Source organism: Heliangelus exortis, chromosome 11, assembly GCF_036169615.1.
Source record: "Heliangelus exortis chromosome 11, bHelExo1.hap1, whole genome shotgun sequence".
Lineage (NCBI taxonomy): Eukaryota > Metazoa > Chordata > Aves > Apodiformes > Trochilidae > Heliangelus > Heliangelus exortis.
Window position 1 is genome coordinate 1,317,322 of NC_092432.1, and position 13,459 is coordinate 1,330,780.

The following is a 13,459-nucleotide window of genomic DNA, read 5'->3' on the forward strand; positions in this document are numbered from 1 at the left end:
TTAGGACACTGCTTCATTTTTAATTTAAGATTACTGAATACTCCAATTGCACACACAATTTTTTGACTGAAACTGGCTGAAGAGCTATTTTTAATACTCAAGATTCACCTACCTTCCCCTGAGACTGGTTTTATCATCACTGAGGACCCAAGCCACACACTCAGATGCTCTGGTGTTAATCAAATGGATGCTTACACATCATTTTTCAGTAGCACTTTCAAGTTAATGGAATCCTCATTACCTCAGGGGTGTTTCACATGCTGAAGTACAGCAACAGGTAACTTCAGCACTGGATCCTACCCCCAGAAATTCAACACCCAGCTGAACACAAGTTAATCCCTGCAGAATACATGTCACAGTTCTCTCAGAATTAGTTGGGAGAGAATAAAAACCAAACTTACTGGACAAAGGAGAGAGACTCTTAAGCTTGTGGTAGCTATTTCACTGTCTGGGTCGGCCGTCAGCTTCTCTTTAACTGTTATTTAAAAGAAGAAAAGGTTTGTTTTCCAGTTGATCCAAAACACAAACTGGATGAGAGAGAAATAAAACAAGTCTGTGTGCTCAACTTCCAGCTTCCCATATCCACTGGAAGCAAGCAGCAGTGACTATTGTTTTAGACTTGCACAATAAACATGTAATGTAAGCAGTCTTTACTCCCTAGAAAGATCATAAATGACAAGATTTAAGAAAACTAAAAGGAGAAGCTTAGCTAAATCCAACATCCACAGAAAATGTATTTATACACAGATGTCTCTTTTCATACAAGTGCAACTTTGTACTTGACAGTTACTTCAAAACTACCAACAAGCTGAGCCATTGACTTGACTGTCAGCTCTAAAGACATTAAAAAAACCTCTCACATGGACAAGCACCACTGTAAACCTCCAAAATACTCCTCGAGCAGCCCTGTGATTTAAAAGCAAAAAGCAAAGAGGAAATCAGAAGTTACCTGACAACATTTGAGTTTAAAATAACTTCAGTGAAACACAACCACTACAGAAGTCTTACATCTCTTCCCATCCTCTGCTCTTACTTAAAATGAATGTTTTAAAAGCAGTCAGTGGTAAAATGAAGAAGTCAGTTTCTTCCTGCTCTATCCATCAGACCTACACCCTCATTCTCATCTTGTATACCTGGAAACTCTAGATTTTTGTGTATTTAAACCATCATATTGCACAATGCCCAGCTCTATATATCACTGGATTTATTGGTGGGCTAATTTCTTCCCTTTTAGGGAAATTTCTGTGCTGGGTGCAACACAGGTTTTTCTGAGCATTAAAAAGGGTGACAAGGTGTTGGTATTTTTACTCTTTCCCAGAAAAGAAACATTCAGCAGTTTTTGCTTGCATTTTTACTACACAAACTTATACCAACATGCATTTAACTGAGAAAACAATAAAGCAGCAAACCTCCCACTTAAATTTGGAAGGGGGTTGGGAGGAGGACTGTCTGAGACACTCTCTCTCCAGGAGCCCACTCCACAATTCTGTGCCAAAAGAACAAAAACTGTGCTGATGGAGACTTTTCTCCCGTATGTCAGCCTGGAGGTTCAGTATCAGGCATTTAGTTCAGTTTGCTTGGGGGTACTGAGTTACCAGTTAACTATATAAATACAGTTGGTTCTGTTCTGAAGAAACAAAGCCAGCATGGCTGAATTGAAAGAGATTCTCTTGCATTTTTCCCTTCCCAGTGTCAACAGGGTTCCTGGCCTGGCTCCTAGTACAAACAAAGGCCTCTGAGTCTTTGAATTGGAACTGAATACAAAGAACACCACTATCAGATTCTCAAAACCCAGAGAATTGTAGGAAGTCCAAACCACAGTTAGCACAGTTTCAAATCCCTTTTCACCAAAGCTGTTTGGGCTTTTTTCTTTTTTAAACAAGTGGGGGAGCAGACATACTCAGTGCTCTAGAATGATCTGGGTTCCGGATTCCTTTCGCTCGCAACCTCTGCAGTAAGACAGTGGAGGAAAGCTGCTTCACCAGGTAGACTGCCATGGAATAGTTCTAGAAAGCAACAAAAATGAAAAAAAAGAAAAGTGTTTGCAACATGAAAAGAGCAAAATGAAAAAAAGAAAAGTGTTTGCATCGACAGACAGCTTGTACTTCGTTATGCTTCCAGGGCGCTGGGCTCCGAAAGCAGTGACAAGGCTTTAAATGGCAAAGTTTTCAGGCTAGAGACAACCAGAAAAGTTCAGAAAGTTCACAGGGATGCAAACAGTCTCACTGAGATTAGATTTAGCTGCAAACCAAGCTGTTAAAATGGCATTTAGGACACTTCTGGAAGACTTCCATCTAACTCGGGGTCTCATCTAACTGCAGCCTGTTTAAGGGTTATTTTACACCCAGAATATCAGCTGCTGCAGTTGTCTCAAAACATTTAAGGGAAGCTGTTGGGTCAAATATGATCAATTTTAAGTTTTATTTACTTCTTAACAACAGCTCATTTTGGTTTGCAAAGAGGGAAATAAGCCCCTTTAACAATAATAGATAAAAAGATGCATCACCTGCAGTATGTCCTACTTGGCCTGGAAGAATTGCTCAGTTTTTTCTTCTCTTCCTGCTCTCACTGTCTCTGAACTGCTCACTTCACTGGGGAGCTTTGCTACAGAGTTCAGGAGTTCAGTGGGACCAAGATGCACTCCAGTGAACCCAGCTGGAGCAGGCAAGAAGGCACCACTCCCAACTGGCTGCCCTTCCTCTCTGGGAGAGGTTAGGTCACTTCCCTCCAGCAGCAGAACAGACTTTACAAATATTCTTCATCTGTGTAAGGAAAATGCTGGGGATGCTCAGTTCTGCCACTCCAGAAAATAATTGGACATAGGATATGCAGCTTGAGTACCCACCCTGCCAGCTCCACTGGAAGCAGGGTAAGCCTTCCCTTGAGAAGGAGCAGGAAAAAAAATCTCTGTTCTCACTTTAGGGTGGATCAATTACTTTTTGATAGCAACAGCATCCACTAAACCTGTAGCCACACTCAGACACTTGCAATTAAAAAATGCAACTGTATGCATCCACTAAGAAAACAAAACCAAAAAGTCCATAGAGTTGTGACATCTGCCATAATTTAGGAAGCCACCAGGCTCCAAAGATGGGATTTCAGTAATAGAGCTTCCCATAAAATTGCACAAATTGAACTAGCATCAGAAAACACCACATATTAAATATTTCATTCTTACAATGAGTGCTTCTCACATCGTTTAAAAACCACTACTGCTTTAACTTGTTTGTTTAATGCCTCAATTAGTATAGAAGTTAGAAAAATGGTAATTAACATCATGAAATTATTTACTGACAGCTTGAATCTACAAAGCTAGGAACTTGCCCAAGGCATCTTGTACAGAAGGCTCTTGAAACAGATTGTGTAAAAATCACAATTATGACTTCAGGAAAGGTAGAGTACACCAGTTGAGACATGCAACTGACTCTTCAGGGATGGAGAGGAAGGAATTCAAATTTTGTGCTATGCAGGCACATCCAAATATAAAATAATTCCTCACATGAAACTGCCAAGCACTCAAATAATCAAATTAAGAAGCATTACACCTCCTGAGTGGGGAAGTTGGGACCAGCATCTGAATTTTCATTAAATATCTGAAAGATTTGCTACTCTTTTCTCATTGTGAGCTGGAAGTTGGCAACTGTGGGGCTTGTAACTGAAATATCTGTGAAGCCTGAGCCACCAGTTAGTTCACAAGAGCATAGCTTAGAGTCCATGCAGACTTGAGACACTTCTTTTTCCTAAAGCCTCACTGGTATTTTAAAGCAAAAATGCAGCACTCAGAGCAATCACCAGGATTCATCAGTCCTTCTGCAATGTAAACCAAAACTGGTTCATTTTTAAATGCCTTTTTCTGAGACCTGCAGCTCTCATTAGAGGAAAGAAGGTTTTATAAAAATCACTCAGCCACCATGTATTCTGTGATCTGAGTGGAGACTGTTTTACACTCCACAAGAAATCCATCATGAAAAAAACCACTGTGATGCTTTAGAACTGACTGCTGTGCAGGATTGAGCTGTAAACATTTTTCCACCCTGGTTCAGGAATCCTGAATTTGTCAGAATTCTTGGGCAAGGTTTCATCTCAGCACTTCTAAAACCAGGATGGTTGCAATGGCAAAACCCCCATTTTTCAAGTATGAGTTGACTCTGTAATACACACCTAGCAGGGTTGGGGGGTTTTTTGTGCACTCATTCATGGACTAACTTACTAAAGAAATTTTTGCAGCATGTCCCAGATTTAGTTAGTCAGCAATTTCATAATAGCAATTGTAACAGACTCCCCACAGACACAAAAAAAGTTATAAAAACATGACTTTTTAAATACTAAGTATAAGGATAGCAGTCGTGAGGACAGAAAAAGGCAAATTAAATGTCCTGGGTGCTGCTGAACTGCTTAATTAGAATTCACATTTGCACAGCTATTAAAGACCACTCTGTACTGAAGGTCACATGGCAGTTGAAAGTTGAAGCCAAGATAAGGTTGGTGAAGTCCCTAAAATCAGGAAGAGCTTGAAAATTAAGACAAACAAAAGCTTTATTTGTATTATCTGGGCCCTAAAGGAGTCCCAAAGATAGGTGGGTGGAGGCAATAGATCACACCAAAAAAAACTGAGGGCTACTGCTGTCAGGGAGCAGCCTTAGCCTGCAGTAATACAGTCAGAAGAAGGAACAGTCTACTGCTAAACCATGAATTATTTTCTGCACAATTAAACTTGCTTATCTTTCAAATCTTTCAAACAGATGCCAGAGCAGAAAGCAATAAGCTTTAGCCAGCATTATGTGCCCAAGTTACTTACTCTTCCAATTTCTGCAGTCCAGGAAACAACGATTGTGTTTGGTACCGTCGTGGATAACCTGACAAGTGAGGTAATGTTGATTGGTCGGCTGGGTCGCTTTGGTTCAACACCATTTTTGGTTGGTGGAAGATAGCCCTAGGAATCAAAGTTGTTGGGTTGGGTTGGTTTTCTCCTCAGCAAAAAGAAATCAGAAATACTGCTTTTGCCTTCTTCCCCCTCTCTCTCTTACCGCTACCCTGCCTCGGTAAAAGCTGGGTCTCACCTCATTTATTTTAGATTTAAAGATAGAAAGAATAAAGTATCAGGTGATTTACAAGCCTTTTCTCCTTATATATACACATAATCTTGCACTTTCCAAAATATAACCTTGTCCAAGGAATACTGAAAGGCACTTTTGCCATCTCTCCTTGCTCAGTCCTGCTGTTCCCTCTGCCTGCCCAGTATAATCCCCTGCCCTGCCCCAGCACCATGAGTTGGTGTTTTTTTTTTTTCTACAGCCCAGCTCCACTTCAGCCAGACTCACTAGATATTTGTCAAACATCAAAATTGACTGTCACACTTTTTTTTTTTTTTTTTTTTTAAATTAATCTTCTGGATCTACTGGCTGGTCTCCTGAGAAACAATTTACTTAACTATCTTTCCATTCATCTCTCATTCAAATGCTCCAAAATGGGAAAACAAAGATTAGGATACATTCTCTGGCAAAATTCTGACAGACAGTTCCTAACAGTGTGACCCAGTTTTGCAATAAAATCTTACTTACTGGAAGGCTGCATGGTTTCCCATTTACTTTCACACACAGATTGGGTGGGAAGTGATCTTCTTGTGGACAACTGGTTTCTGATAAACAAAACCTAAAAGCAAAGAGCTTCCATCATCTTTTGCTTTTAAAGGGATTGAAAGAACACCTCTTCAAAGAAGGGTTGTTTTTTTTTTCACTGAATTAGGAAAGCATGACAGATGCACAGATCACCGAGCAGAAAACCCCCCAAAAATTAGAGGTTGGGATCAACATGGTTTAGGTTCCTCCTCTTATTTCTTGAATTCCTCAGACTGACTCTGCCTCATTCAGATCCACAGGTTCCTGTTGCAAAAGAGATGACCCAGCTTTTCTTCCCCACCATCTCTCCAGCCTGACCTCTTGCTACAAGACCAGGGTTTCACAGAGGACCAAAGAGTCTCTCCAGCTGTCCCTCCTCCAGCTTCAATAAACCAGCCAGCTGTTTAGCTGCAGCACCAAACCCCATTTTCATGACTATATCAAGCCTTTTACTGAAGTTCAGACAGTTTTATTAATTTACTTCAGTTCAGACAGGCTTATTTGCTGCTGGAACCAAAATAAAACACACCCTTGTCCTACAAAAGGACAAGATCGTGGACAAAAGGCCTTCAAAGGACAAAAAAAAAGCCCCTCAGCTCCACTGGCTTTTTTCCAGGGGACCTGCCCCATCCACCCAAAGGGATCACCCCAGCAGGATATTTCTATTCAAAGCATCTGAGACTAAAAACTTCCAAGAGATTTGACAAAACCTCTAAAACAACCAACAGGTGACTCCCACTGTGTTTGGTATCTCTCCTTGAAAAAAAATAACCCTCTGTGCATGTGGGTTTTGAAGGCACCTGGGAGCATCCACACAATCTAAAAGAATGAATTGGAGAAAATCTGATGCTAAAACTAAAGTACAGGCACTATTCTGACACACCAGACTTCAAGCAAGCTGCCTGTGACAAGGACAAGTAGTGAAGCCTGCCCTTTTCAGAGCAGCCAAGAGCAAGCTTTTCTCAGGAAAATAAGAGGAGGAAAGCCTGACCTGCTGGGGAACATTTATCTGATATATTTTTAAAAGCAAGAGCATCAACAACAGACAAAATAAATACATACCTTAGCTGGACCTGTACTGTGAAGTCACATTTGGTCCCAGAAATATCCCTAGAAAGAAGAGCACAGAGTTTAAAACACATTGTTCAAACAAAGCAGGTTCACCAGTGTTTTCTCAGAATTTGTTCAATGTATGCAAACCACATTTTCCTTTTTCTGGCCACTCAAACCACTGCTCTCAAGACACACTAAAATGTATGGGGTTTATTTTTCAAGGTAAACAAATCAATTATATTCTCATCTGACCCCTGCCATTTCCTTTTCTTTTTGATATATTGAAAAGGAACTTCTGATGGGTTATTACCATCTTCATACAGTGAATAAACATGGAACTTGACAAAGGATCTGACAGATGGTGAGAAAGAGCTGCAGGAAAGAGAGTTCTGTATTTCTACACTGAAAAACCTGCCCAATACTTCCTGGCCAGTGCTGGGATTGAATTCTCTCTTCCTCACCCTTTTCCTCTCCATCAGTTTACACACAAAGGAGAAAAGCCTCCCCCAGAAGAGTATTCTCCTACACAGACATCTGTGGTCTTGAAGATCACGTTTCCAAATGGGAGCTGGCTCCTTTTGCAATTTTTTTTTTTCTTTAAATAGTGTATCAGGGATGAAAGTCACTCACATTGAGCTGCTGATTTGCTGCACTTGCTGTGGTGTCAGTGCAAATGCAAAGCAGGTTTCTCGAAATCGCTGACTGTTGTCTGATGCTGGAAGAAAACAAGAGATCATCACATTAAAAACACCAAATAAGAGATTAATTAACAGCATGATCTCCTCTCACTGAAGTGCCTGCATATACACACACACATTTTTATCTGACACACATCTGCCTCTGTTTTTAGAGCCAGCAAGGAAGTTGACATTTTAATTCTCCTGGAAGTAAAAAAAAAACAAAACAATAAACAAAAGTTTAGATGCATATAAAGTATATTTTCTTAAAAGTGATGTGGATAATGGCAAAGCTGAGACAAGCCAGCTTAAGACTTTCCAGCAGCCATGGTAACTTCACAGGAAATGGGGTTTGATATTAAAAATAACAAATTCTTAGGAATTCTCCCGAGTTGCCTTTTAATTTCCTTGAACACTCAGGATCATGGATTAACCTGTAAGCAGAGAGAAGTTCAACACATGCAAATTCTCACATTGCCTTAGGACATTTCATGGAGTTAAATGCACCAAATATCTAAGATGCAGACAACTCAGGAGATACACAAGCAGGAAATCTGATTTTCAAGTCCTTCAGCACTCCACAAGAAACCAAACAGCACTGAAGCATCAATACACCTGCTGCAAAGTGAAAGAAATGTTAAAATTCTCCAAAACAGTGCTTGTACCTAAAACACAGCCCTTCCCCAGGGCTACAGGGACACAGCAGCAATGAAAATGGCTTTTTAAGAAAGTAAAATTAAATTAAAAGAGAGAAGCATCTCCCCAGAGAGCTGCTCAACAAGCTCATCAACATGTCTATTGAAGAGAAAGCTGTAAGCAGCTTGCCAGTCAATTTCATTATTCTTAATAATTTGATAAGGTTGTGAATAACTATATTGTGTCTGAACCACTTGATAAATTTATCCTTTTTTGTTTTACTATAATACTTGTCCTGACTCATCCCTGAGTGACAGATGAGTGAATGCTTCAGGGTGTTACTTCAGATATTTTGTTAAAAACAGCATGTGGTAGGTTGGAACCAACAATAGAATAGACATTGACCCAGTATAAATATTAACAGCAGCAATCCCACAAAATTACATTTATATCTTCCTTGTGTGACAATGCTGTAAGATCTGCACACTTTATTATTTTATTACATGCCAGGCAACAACCACATGCTGCTCATTCTCAGTTGCTCTAAAGCTCAATGGGCAAGAAAAGGTAATATACACCCAAGAGCAACTTGTGTGGAAATCCCAGCAAGAGTAAAACATTTTGAAGGCATTAAGTTATATAAAGAACTTTTTCTATTTTTACATGCCTAGATTTCTTTTTTTTTTTTTTTTTTTTTGCTACTGTAGTGTCCAAAAGCACCATCTGGAGTAGGGTGCAGCATGGAGCCTCAAGTCAATATTTAGTTAGACTCTCATGACTGCAGTATCCAACATCTATTTTTATTTTAATGTATTTTCAATTACTTTTCTTCCAATGAGAAACACAAGATGACAGCCACCCATGTTATCACAATGCAAGAATCTGCAGGAAATATAAACACAATGTATACAATGAACAATGAAAATCTGTTATGACATTTAGTCTGCCATATAATTTTGTCCCTATTTTTAGTTGCAAATGGAAAGATCAGAATTATATATTGTCATGAACTGAAGATGAATTAGCAAAATTAAATCAGGCCAGAGAACTGCGTGAATCAAAGTTATTATTTTATGGTTTTCTGTGGTTAAAGGTGGTCTTCATCTGTTGGTTTTATTTTCCTCCATTGTTTTATTTGCTTTTTACCCCTGTAATTGTCATTTCTGGCTTTCCCAGACAAGTTCTGAAAGGTCTTTGCAAACATCAGTTGTGAACTCCATCATCTTTAATTGAAGAACAAGGCTGCTGAACATTTAACCAAGGCTACTTCCAGTTAAAACTTAATTATCCAAAGAAGTTAAATGATAATTATCTAAAGAAAAAGCCTAATCCCAAATTTCCCAAGCAACCTTTTTCCTCCTTGAGTTGCTCATCTCTTCTCTTGTTCTGGTTTTGCAGCATCCCCCAACTGAAGGAGAAGAATCAAGCAGGTAATATGGATTTTTGCAAGCATAAGGAAAAAGGGATGAGCAAAACAAATTTAGCAAAGGTCCCAAAATGCAATCCTCCTTCTCTGTTTGTTATTGGTGGGTATTAATGCCAGATTTATTTTTGCTAAACAGTGACACATGATTTTGCAAAGTAGGTTTCTAACTTCTGTGTTCAGTCTCACCACGTTCCTTGGCTAAATTCAAATATTATTCATTAAAGCAGCAGCAAATGAGACAGGACATTCCTCAGTGCTGACATGGGACCCTTCCTAATTCCAGTTTTCTTCATGAGGTGTAGCTCAGCACACTTAAAAGACAGCAAAAAAAACTCTGTTTGGGCTTTTGCAACCAAAATAAGAGTGAAACAGTCAGGCTCTTGAACTACCCTCAGGCTACAGCTCTGCCCCTTGGATGTGTAACTCCCAACCAGAAAAAAAAAAAAAAAAAAGAGCAAATTTATATACCAATTGTCTAATTCTAGGCAGTTCTAATTAGTTCTAGTTAGTTAGCTCTAGTTAGTAAGTTCTAGTTAATTCTAAGTCTAACTTTTAGGAGCAGGCACATTTTCAGCAGGTTATAAAGACACATTTTGGATCCCTCCATCCAGCACAAGATGAAGAGAAGTGGTAAGAACCATGCAAAGAACAACCAGACCCAACTGAAGAGGGGTAAGAAAAGACTTGTAAAAAAGGCCAGGCCCAACACTGCAAACCCCAGCCTATCACCCTGGAAAGAACAGCTCAGTTTGACAAGAGTTTGGGGGTTCAAAGCCCAACTCCCATTTTCCCAGCAGGGAAATTTCCCATTTCCATCACCAGCAGGACATGGGGCTCCTCACCTGGTCCTGGGGGGTGTCACCAAGGGACAAGATGCTCCAATGCCAGGGCAACTTCACCCAAGCAGAGGTCAGATAAAAATGGCAAGGAAAAACCACATTTTTCCTTTGGAGCTCGTGTTTTCACCCAGTTTTTTCCTCCCCATTGCTCCCCACTTCTTGGTCTACTTTGCCCTGCCAACAATGAGTGACAATTCCAATAAAACTTATTTAATAAAGCTAATTTTGCAGCTTGGCTATTAAACACCAAGCTTCCAAACTGATGTATGACTGCACAAACTCTCCTTTTTCTAAGGATTTCTCAAGGAAAGAGACTGGAGATCTGGAATTTAGGAGTATGGAAAAGCTAACATTAATTCCTCTGGTGTGTCTGCTGGGTTTAAGAACACCAAACTGAGCCTGGCAAGTCAAGCACATCATTTACTTTTATTTAAAAGTTCTGGAGTATGATTAAACCTAGAAATATGCAAATATAGAGTTTTGTACAAGAAAATCATTTTGATGCCTAGAAACACACAGCCAGGCCCTGCCAACAACTGCTGTTATTTAAACAAAAGAAAGGCAAAAATAGATCTCCAATTGAAAACTGAGTGGATGGAAATAGAATTTCCAACCTAATAAAGCTGGAACCAAGCCAGGACAACAAGAATTCATATGGACATTTGTGAGAAAGTTGCCAGGAACGTGGGTGCTTTTTGAGGTTTTTTTTTTCAAGTTTTCTTTTTAATAACTAGGGTTATTATATTTTATAACTTTTGCTTTAGCACCCTGTGAATGGTACAGAGGATTAATCAAGGGTAGTTTGTAGGCAATGTCTCCTCTGGAAGCTCAGAAAGGAGCCACAATGCCCACGTGTCTAATGGATTATTTTTTGTTAATTCAAAGAACAAAGGCAGATTAATTACAAAAAAAAAAAAAAAAAAAAAAAACCAAAAAAAATACCCCAAATCAGAAGCATCACTTTACCTTGCTGCTAAAAAATTTCCTGAATCATTTAAAAATCTGAAAGGGCAGGCTTTAAAAGTGTAAATAACTGGCTTTTCAAGTAGACTTAGGTAATTAGATGGGTGTCAACAAGAACAGTTCCAGACAAGCCATAGAAAATCCACTTCTCACCTTACTGGAATCTCACCATTTTTGAGGGGGTGGTGAAGTGAGGTGGGCAGAGAGGAATATTTGCTACTTCTTCATTCTCCCAGCTTAAATCCAGGAAAAAAATGAACAAAATCCACATTCCCTTGTAAACAGGTACTGCACTTATTAAGTCCAGGTCCTCTGCAGATCCCCAGCACTAATACACTAAAATGCCTGAAACATTGCAAAAAACATTACAGAGTTTCTTCCTCAAAGCTCTTCTTTTTACCACTTCTCTATCAGCACAGTTTCCTGAATTTTTTGGTGCTTACCTCATGCAAGGAATGATCCAAACAGCATATGGGATTGGTATGTATTAAGGGAAAGTGACCCAATTACTCCTTGCTGTTTGTGTGTTTTGTTAAATGTTTCATGTTAGTTGTGAGCTTTCAAATTTGAGCAAAAGGTCTTTTAATACATGACAGTCCCATTCACAGGACCAAAACCACTTAAATTTCTGGATATATGTGTGTGTATATATAGGTAATTAGTCTGTTGCTTAAGGATGTAATAATAATGATGCACAAAAAACCCCATTTCCGACCACTTCTATGCTTTATTTTGGAAAAAACCTATCATGGTAGAGTGGAAAAAAGAACCCAGCTTGAGTGGCTGCATTTTCTCCAGCTCTAAAAATATTCTGTTCCACCTCACCAGTACCCACAGCTAAAAATAGCCACACAATCTTTCTGCAGTAAAATACCTCTTGCTGTCTTGAGGAAAAAGCTTGTCTCTGAATTTCCATTCAAGAAGAGATCCCTTCAAATCTTTAATGAATCTTATGTTGCCCCATCACTGAGGTGCTGATGCCTCCTGATGTGACTGCAGCTCTCAGACTGATATATTAAGGTTAATCTTTCCCATCTATCATCACCAAATGCAGCTTATTAAGCAGTGAAGGGAAATATATTTCCTTCTAATACAGAAGGATACTTGGACTAAAATTAAGCTTGCACTTTATGCAGTAATTACCTAAATTCAGGCCACTGGGCTGGCCACTTCCCAAGGTTTTCCAATTAATATCAATGTTTATTTGCAAAGGTAAAATTAGTTATGTTAAGCAAGGGTATCAACACTCTTAGGAAATTGATGCTAAATGCTGGAAGAGAAACAAGAGCCATCTAATTGGTTATTCACAAACCTAATACAGCACAGCATTTTGATCAGTTACATTTGTCAAAATATTAGCCACAAAACCCTAAACATTGTACAAGTTGTCAACCCAACACATAAATAATTCCTGCTCATCTCCCCCAGACAGGTGAGATACCTCATTTTGTTGCAGCATTTTGCTTTTTTCTTTTAAACAACAGAAGGCATCCTATCAATTGATGTTCAATCCTCTTTCAAGTAGCACTGCTGAAAATTTAATTCACTGCCTCCAAGCTAAACCAAAATTACAGCATTTAGATTAAGGCACAGAAATCATTTACCTTTTTAAAAAAACAAAATTCAGACAAGCTCTGAATTATGTTCAACTGCAGCAGAAGCCAGGAAATCCTCAACATGATTCTACATCCACACAGCTCCCACCAAAGCCTTTTTTTCTCAATCCTGAAGGAGTTTCATTCCTACACCTGCTTTGGAGGGGAGATTAAATGCCTGTGCATTGCAGCAGCTCTCCAGAAGCTGGAGAAAACCAAACCAAAGAGGAGATGATGAGAGGCTACACCTGAATGGGGGATCTGCAGCATCACAGGATGCACCAGGAGCCCTCCTCAAACCACCACAATTGATCAAGTTCCAGGGTAACACAAATGTTTCTACACAAACATTTCCTTTCTGTCAACCACAAACTCCTGGCACCAAGCTCCTGCCAGCAGCCAGCAGCACCTTAACCAACTCCCCATCTTTTAACCAACTCCCCATCTTTTCACCAACTCCCCACCTTTTAACCAACTCCCCATCTTTTAACCAACTACTCACCCTTTAACCAACTCCCCACCTTTTAACCAACTCCCCACCTTTTAACCAACTCCCCACCTTTTAACCAACTCCCCACCTTTTAACCAACTCCCCACCTTTTAACCAACTCCCCATCTTTTAACCAACTACTCACCCTTTAACCAACTCCCC

The 13,459-nt window shown here is 39.5% G+C and overlaps 1 protein-coding gene across 5 annotated transcripts in view; it reads right to left on the reverse strand.

Annotated features, from left to right (window-relative positions):
* Positions 1-13,459, reverse strand: part of PIAS1 (protein inhibitor of activated STAT 1) — a 64,142-nt gene that overhangs the window by 15,152 nt on the left and 35,531 nt on the right. For all 5 annotated transcript variants that reach the window (XM_071754113.1, XM_071754114.1, XM_071754115.1 and 2 more), the window contains exons 3-8: positions 7,302-7,386; positions 6,681-6,728; positions 5,562-5,652; positions 4,799-4,933; positions 1,901-2,006; positions 402-475 (exon numbers count right to left, since the gene is read on the reverse strand). In XM_071754113.1, the coding sequence (XP_071610214.1) occupies positions 402-475; positions 1,901-2,006; positions 4,799-4,933; positions 5,562-5,652; positions 6,681-6,728; positions 7,302-7,386 (539 nt within the window). The remainder of the gene's footprint in view (positions 1-401; positions 476-1,900; positions 2,007-4,798; positions 4,934-5,561; positions 5,653-6,680; positions 6,729-7,301; positions 7,387-13,459) is intronic.